The following is a 7,914-nucleotide window of genomic DNA, read 5'->3' as shown; positions in this document are numbered from 1 at the left end:
TCTTACAGTTCCCCCAGCCCTGATGGGCACGGCGGGTGCTGGCCTGCCTCCCATGTGGCAGCCCAGCACCCGCAAGTCCTCCTGCTCCTCCTGCTCTCAGAGTGGCTCCTCTGATGGTGGGCCATCCAACGGCTGCAGCCATGAAAGGTATGACGCTCTGCTGCTGCTTGCTTTGAGAAATACAGGTAAAATAAAACAAGGGTTACATGTGAAAGCCCAGCTGGATGGCTGAACTAGAGCAATTATGGTGCAAGTGGTGTCTCCAGCCTCATACTCGGCTTGGTTGTCCAGGGACCATTTGCAGGGGCCAATGGGACATGTCTAGACTGAAATGAGGCTTGTCCCCTCATCTGGGATGTCTCAGCTGCTCTGTGGCCATGTCCTGGCAGCAGGTATTGCTGCTCCCAAGCTGAGCAGAGGTCCCGTGGTGCACCTCTGAAGGCAAAGCTGGAACAGTCAGAGCAAAGCAGGGGCTGAGGGAATGCATGGGAGCGTTTCCTCTCCTCACATCTGATATGTTTTTATTGGCAGAGCTCCGCTGAAGCTCCTGTGTGACAATATGAAGTACCAAATCCTCTCCCGGGCCTTCTATGGCTGTGAGTACTTGTCACATCCAGGATGCCTTGAGATGTGTGATGGGCAAAGGATAAGGTCCTGGGCTCCGGGCTAGGAGTGGTGCTGAGGCAGCAGGGCGGTGGCCAAGGGTACTGGGACCAGTCTGTTGCATGCAGGGCCCTATGTACACTTGCTCAGGATTGGGAGCAAACATCTGAACTCTGATCCTCGGACTTCAGCCCCAGTGAGCAGCAGTGCTGGTGGTACAAGACAATGAGATACTGACCTGTCCCAGTAGACTCCCTGCTTTGCTGCTTAGGCTAGATGTGGCTTCATAGGGTCTCCTTCAGGGACCAGATTCATCGGAGCTTTCTTCTGCACTTCATCCTCATGGCTCCCTGAGTTCCCTGGCTGAATGTTTGTTTCTGCCTGATGCAGGGCTGGCCTACTGCAGACACCTCTCCACGGTGCGAACCCACCTATCTGCACTGGTTAACCACAACATCGTGTCTCCTGATGTGCCCTGCAATGCCAGCTCGGGACTGACTGTGGACATATGGCAGAGATACCTGCAGGACAGCACGGTAGGGCCAACACTCTTGGGACATGCCAGTTGTGGTGGGCTTGGGATGTCCAGGGCAGCATCACTTAGGTGGTCGTAGCATGGTAAGGTAAAGCAAACTGAGAAGTTCCCCGAGAAGAGAAGTCACGCAGCCTGCCCCAGCCTGCACAGAGCCTAGGGCTCCTAATCCTTGACACGTGGAAGCCGGGGAACGAAGGCTGCTCTCCCTAGCATGCTTCTGTTCGGAGCCTGTCTGCAGCAGTGTCTGTCACTCTGAGTACTGTGGTCTTGAGGGGGGTCCCAGCATACTGTTATGGCAGGATAGCTGGAGAGCTGTGACCAGTGCCGCGGTCCTGATGTGCTGCCGGGACTCAGAGGCGCAGCAGTGACCTTGAGTGACTTTGGGCCACTTTCTGGCTGTGGTGAGCCAGTGTTTCCCAAAAAGTCCATCCGCAGGGGCCTCTGGCTGTGCTTAAGCCCAAGTGGAGATCTGAGAGAGCATCTGCAGTGAATGGGCTGCGAGTTTGCAGGTGGTCAGCGTCTGGGCAGCATTCTGGGTGCTGAAAGGCGGCATGGCTGGGCTGGGGTTGCCCTTGGCATCTGCCAGCTGATGGGCTGTGGTCCTGGCTGTGTCTGTGCACTGACTCAGAGCTCTTCCTACAGAGTTATGAGGACCAGGAGCTGCTGCGGCTGATCTACTATGGCGGGATCCAGCACGAGATCAGGAAGGCTGTCTGGCCCTTCCTTTTGGGCCATTATCAGTTTGGGATGACCGAGGCAGAAAGGAAAGAGGTTGGTATGGGTGTGCTGCCAGCTCAGCAGCCTGGTGTATTGCATTGGTGTGCCCTGGATATTTCACAGCTTGAAGCGTCCATATGCCAGAGTCCACCCTGTGAACCCACTGGGTGTTGTGTCCCCTTTGTACTGCAGCTGTAGATAGGAGGTGGGAGAAAGACTCAGATAAGCAAGAATTGATAGGATCAAGCTCGACGCTCCCCTGTGCAGCTGCTGGCTGCTGATGTTCAGTGCCCTGTGCACCTCTGGGAGGCAGGAAGGAGATGGATGGTCATTCTTCCGTCCTAATTTTTGCAAGGTTTTGTGGGTCAGGCTCTGGCTGTCACCGTGCCAGAGATGGGTGACTTCATGTCCCATCTAGCCATAGTTAATGCAAGCATGCACTTAGCTTGTCTGTGCAGGTCTGTTTGGGGGATGGAGGAGGCACTGGTTTCTGGGCTGTTCCAGGGGCATCTGTTCAAAGACCCTTTGTCTCTAAATGCTGCAGGCTGATGACCAGATCCGCACCTGCTACGAGCACACCATGGCAGAGTGGCTGGGCTGCGAGGCCATTGTCCGGCAGCGAGAGAAGGAGTCGCACGCAGCAGCTCTGGCCAAGTGCTCCTCTGGGGCCAGTCTGGATTCCCACATTCAGAGGATGATGCACAGGGACTCGACGATCAGCAATGAGGTGAGGGGGCTTGGGGAGGGCTGTGCCCACCCAGGCTCCGTGTTGGCCTGTGCTACAGGGAGGGACAGAGACACCTTGCTCACCCTCCTCCTCTGACCTCTGCCTGCCTCTGCGCCTCATTGCTTACTGTAATCTGTGCAAATTAGAGTTGGAGCTTTCTTACTTGTTTTCTTTCATCTGCTCTTCCAGAGTGTTTAGCAGTAGGAGTGGGCATCTCCCGCAGTATGACCCCAGTTTCCACACTGTGTGGTACTGCACTGACCAAGAGGTTTTGGTCTGCAGCCTGAGTGACGTATTGGAGTTCTAACAAATTTGCTTTGGTTCTTGCAGCCGCAGTATCCACAGCAGCACTGAACAGCTCTGCATCCGTGACCCTGGGTGGGGGTGCTGTCACAGAGCACCCGGGGGCAGCAGGGAGAGGGCAGGGGGTCCTGGCAGAGGGCAGCAGGTCAGCCAGCCCAGAACTCGTTTGTGGAACCGCGTGTCCTAACCCAAGACACTCTGACCAGTCCTGTGAAATGTTCCTTGTGGGTGTTTCTGGAGAACATGAGATATCCGTTATGCAGTTTGCACTCCTGGTGCACATCAGGATTAGCTCCATGGAAGTCAGTGTTGAAGTAGGGGGAGGGAGGAAGGCCATGTTTGCGGCACTGAGGAGCTGTGAAACAGGTCAGTGGGCTTATTGACTCCCTCCTTCCATCAGCTGCTCAGCACAGAGGAAGCCTAGGCCGCTGCCTGTGGGCAGGAGGAGCGGGGTGACTCTAGGACTGGCTGTGAAGGAGCCTGCAGGGCTCGAGGCAGCTTTGGTACACTGTGCCATCGTGGGACAGAGCTGGGCCCCAGCACCCAGCTCCATGGGACTGGCTTATAGCAGTGCAGTGAGGAGTTAGATCCACAGCCCAAACCAAAGGGTGTGGAGGGAAAAGCCTGTTAAAGGAAAGGCAGTCCTGGGAACAGAGTCCCATGGAGTGTTTCCATGTGGGGTTTTGTCCTTGGAGGAGAACAGCCCGGCATGGCAGAGCAAGTGGTGCTGGGTTATCTGACCTCGTGCTGCTGCACCGGAGGCAAATGGAGGCCAAGCCGAAAAGGGCCCGGTAGGTGCAGCACTGGAGATTTCATCTGGTTTCCTCTGGGGAGTTTGTGTGGATGCTTTTGGAAAGAGATGAGCTCAGCCCCAACCATGCAGGCTATGTGTGTGTGTGTACAGGGAGGGAGAGATGCAGGGAAGGCAAGTCCAAACCAGGGTCTGTGTGCGAAAGCTGGATGACACAGCTCTCGCTGGGGGTGAGCAGAGGTAGGGCTGCACGGCTGGCATTGCTGAAGCCCCTTGAATCATTCCCATCCCCACAGCATCTCCACTGTGGTTCTTGTTTTGCATTCACGTCTGCCTGTTCTGGGAACATGCACTGGGAGGGGAGCTGGCAGAGTTAATACATGCAAAGGTTCACCCTTTTCCCAGCTTAACCTGAAATTTCCTGTTACAAAATGCTTCCATGGTAATGGAGGAAAACTGTCGCCCTTCCTCTCTCCATCAGAGCCCTGCCCAGCAAGCACCCACAATACTGGGGTGGAGACAACTCCTGCTGCTGTTCTGAAAGTGCCTGTTTTCTGAAAACCCTATTGTTTGTGTGTGATGTCATTGCTCTATACATCCCGACTTGCGTGCAGCGTGAGCAGCCGCAGGCTCCTGCGCTACGATAAGCCTGGCACAGAGGTGGCTCAGATAACAGGGAGGACTCGCTCTTTAGCGAAGACTCGTTGCTCAGAGGGAATCCACGAGGCAGAGCACTGAACTGGTCGCTGCAAAGCCCGATGCTTCCCTCTGCGCTTCAGCTGGAAGCCAGAAAAGGGTGCTGTTGACTTTTAGAGGGGCTGCCTCAACTGAGTCTGGCTTGAAACATCAGTATTTGTCCTTTAAGAAAAGGAAAAAACATTAATATGCTTGGAGGGATTGTTTTATAGCCTGTGACTTCATCGTTTATGTAAACTAAGATGGGGTGAGCCTCATTGCTGCCAAATTAGGACAGAGTTTTGTAGAAATTTGCACTCCAGGGAGACAGCGTGACCTCTCTGAAGGCCAGAAGAAAGCAGTTCCTTTCAGACCCAAACATACAGCGCTTGAACAACTGGATTAGCCTGGGACTTTGTTTTTTGTCATCTTCTCCAACAGTAAATGTCAGTGGCAGGCTGAGGCAGGGTGCTGCACTGTGACAAATCTGCACGGCAGAGTTGATGTGACATGAACGTCTTTCATGGGTCAAATATGATAATTCATTGGATGCATTTTCTGCTTGTTCTTTACATGCAGATGTACCCACCTCTGATAGCGTGGCTTGAGCCTCCCCCTGCTCCAGACACCCTGCTCTTTGCCTTTTCACTGGCCTTTTCCCTCTCTCTTGCAGTCTTCGCAAAGCTGCAGCTCTGGCCGACAGAATCACGCCCGGCTGCAGAGCGACTCCAGCTCCAGCACGCAGGTGAGTGGCAGCGCTTTGTCCCCTCTTGCTTGTTCAGACACCAGCCACCCAACAGCATACGTCTCTCTGCCCTGGCTTGGGTTGATCGCTAGTCAATAACCATAATGATTTCTGGCAAACAGAAGTGGTAGTTGGAGGAGGTAAATGACTCACAAACCTGCCTCCGGACCCACTATGGTCAGAACTGCGCACTGCTTGGCGGTGTTTAATATTCACCAGCCTGCCGTGCCCAGGCTTGAAGGACCAACCCCCGTGTGGCCTTCACACTTGAGGGCCCTTGGCCGCTCCGTATGTTAGTAACCATGTGTTTAACCAACCTGTTTAAATGACATTCTGCCCAATATATTACGCTGAGTAAAGGACTACTGCCTGTAGTCCTTTGGAGCAGCGACTGTGGGCTCCGAGTTGTGCAAATGATCAAGCACTGACCTGCCAAATCCAGGCAGGGGAACCTAAAGGCTGAGGACTGTGCCCGGAAATTCCTCCAAGAGTCCGGTTAAAGTAGGACAGGGAGCTAGATGCTCAGGCTGAAGTTGTCTCTCGCTATAGCGAAGATGTGGAGCCACAGCCAGGCACAGCACTAGTAAGCTAAAATGCCCTCAAGTCCTCCGAGCTTTCTTCCACTGGTTGCTTGTACGAGCCCTGCACATACAGAGCAGATCCTCCTCCCTCCCCACTGTTGGGAACATGGGCATTATGTCCCCAAGAGCTGCATTCAGTAGTTTAACTCTGCAGCTCTTGGGGACATAATGCCTATGTTCCCAACAGTTTGCTGAATGCAGGGGGTTTGCTCGCTCTCATGTGGCTCTCTGCTCGTGCTTTGCAGGTGTTTGAATCTGTTGATGAAGTGGAACAGACTGAAGCAGATGCTCACCTGGAAGATGGCAAACAAAGCAAGATCCCCAACGGGACGGTTCCCAACGGCATGTGTTCCCCTGATTCTGGCCACCCCTCTTCCCAGAACTTCTCCATCGCATCAGGATTCTCGGAGCGCAGCTTCAGCAATGAGGAAAGTGCCCTGGAAACCAACAAATCCTCAGCCAGCTCTCAGGTAAAGGCCGGTGGGTCCGACGTGCCAGGCCCACAGGACTCAGATGGTGCCCGGCAGCAGGAGAAGCTGCAGGGCCAAGACAGCCTGGAAGGTGACTTTCCCACTGGTGGAAGCGTGGACTTTGTTTCCATGGATGAGAGCTCAGCAGGGGTCCTGCGTGATCGTGACGCTGTAGCCCTGACTGTGGTAGAGAGCTGGGCAGACAGCGAAGCTGAAAAGCAAAGCTTGGTGGAGAGTGAAGATAACCTCTCTGAGGAGCCGGAGATGGAGAGTTTGTACCCGCAGCTGGATTCTCTGGCTGTAGGTGATCTGGCCAACAGTGAAACGTCTGCTGTCTCCTCGACAGGTGTCACCTACTCTGTAAGTATGGACTTGTTCACTGAGTGGGTTTCTTCTTGGGTGTCCCACTATTTACCTGCATTTGCCCTGTGCTAATCCTGCGGTTGTGTGTACAGGGGCGCTCCACCTTCCACCCAAACTCTGCCCTGTCGCTCCTTTGCCCTTGCAACTTTCTTTTTGGTTTTTATTTGAAAACAAATCAACTTTGCTTTTGTTTTGGGCAGCCAGAGCTACTGGACATGTACACAGTGAACCTGCACCGCATTGAGAAGGATGTGCAGCGGTGCGACCGCAACTACTGGTACTTCACCCCTGCCAACCTGGAGAAACTCCGCAACATCATGTGCAGGTGGGAGCTGCGGGGGTCAGGGTGGGGGCCTGCCAGCCCTCCTGCGACGGTGGCTGGTTTCCCTGAATTCACCTTGAGGCTGGAGCCTCAAACTTTGTTCTGGTGACTGAGTTTTGCCTCCTTGACTTCCTCCCTCAAATCCCCTCATCATCCTAGAACTGGGGCCACAGCTCCAAGAACCTCACGGTTACCAGACCGAGGAGTCCAGCCGTCCTGCCTTGTGCTGCTCTGCCCCGTGACTGCCGCGTGTCTGGGTTGTTGGCCAAAGCAGAGGGCTCCCTGGGGCTGCCCATGCATGCTGCCTCGTGCTGTCAACCCAGTGCAGCCCACCTGCTCTCTGGAATATGCCTGGAAAATGTTTTAATGAGGCTCAGCCCGCAGAGCTGTGGTGCTAATGAGGAGTGCCTGAAGTGACCGAGTGGTTAGTGCCTACCCAAGAACCCAGGAGACAGCAATACCTGGGTGCGTTTCTGATTCTCTTTGCTTAGTCCCTGTGACTAAGAGGTTGCTGTGTGACATTCACCGACTCAGACCAGCTCCAGCTCAGCAGCTGCAGCTTCTTCAGGGGCAGCAAAGGCTAAAATATTATTACTCATCTTGCAAATATAAGGAGAAGCTGCTATGTCATTAGAGCTGTCACTTTATCTGACAGCCAGAGTTGGAGATCTCTGCTGAGATTAGACCTACAATACAGCAGATTTTGGAAAACTAATGGGCAGGATGGAAAAGATTGTTTCCTTGTGCCAGCAGTGGATCCGAGTCCTTTCTGAACACATTTTGACTTGCTACCAAATATGGGAAGATATCTCTGCAGGGCTGGTTGCTTCCTGGGACACTGGGTCCAGGGAGGCGAAGCAGGCAATGTCATGCAGAGAGAGCCAAGAGGATGAATCGAGGGGGAAGGGAGAGAACGAGAGATAAATTAACAAACTCTATCAGGCTCTGCCCTTTGACCAACCACCCCACCTTGCTGTGCTTTTTGATTTCACTTTTCCCTGCACTGATTTCCATGCAATGGCTGTGGCACAGCCCCGGATCAACACCCTGCAATGGCCGTGACCATTGCAGGGTGTTGATCCGGGGCTGTGCCACGCATGGCTTAACTGAAAGTCAACACGG

At 54.0% G+C, this 7,914-nt stretch overlaps 1 protein-coding gene across 1 annotated transcript in view; it reads left to right on the top strand.

Moving 5' to 3' along the window:
• SGSM1 (small G protein signaling modulator 1) overlaps window positions 1–7,914 on the top strand; it is a 36,744-nt gene that overhangs the window by 26,020 nt on the left and 2,810 nt on the right. The window contains exons 14-20 of the mRNA XM_019473279.1: window positions 532–596; window positions 994–1,139; window positions 1,781–1,909; window positions 2,400–2,582; window positions 4,985–5,056; window positions 5,883–6,467; window positions 6,671–6,795. Of these exons, the coding sequence (XP_019328824.1) occupies window positions 532–596; window positions 994–1,139; window positions 1,781–1,909; window positions 2,400–2,582; window positions 4,985–5,056; window positions 5,883–6,467; window positions 6,671–6,795 (1,305 nt within the window). The remainder of the gene's footprint in view (window positions 1–531; window positions 597–993; window positions 1,140–1,780; window positions 1,910–2,399; window positions 2,583–4,984; window positions 5,057–5,882; window positions 6,468–6,670; window positions 6,796–7,914) is intronic.

The sequence above is a fragment of the Aptenodytes forsteri genome, unplaced genomic scaffold, assembly GCF_000699145.1.
Source record: "Aptenodytes forsteri isolate BGI_AS27 unplaced genomic scaffold, ASM69914v1 Scaffold118, whole genome shotgun sequence".
NCBI lineage: Eukaryota > Metazoa > Chordata > Aves > Sphenisciformes > Spheniscidae > Aptenodytes > Aptenodytes forsteri.
Note: the sequence above shows the minus strand (reverse complement) of the source record. Positions and strands in the feature narration are given on the sequence as shown.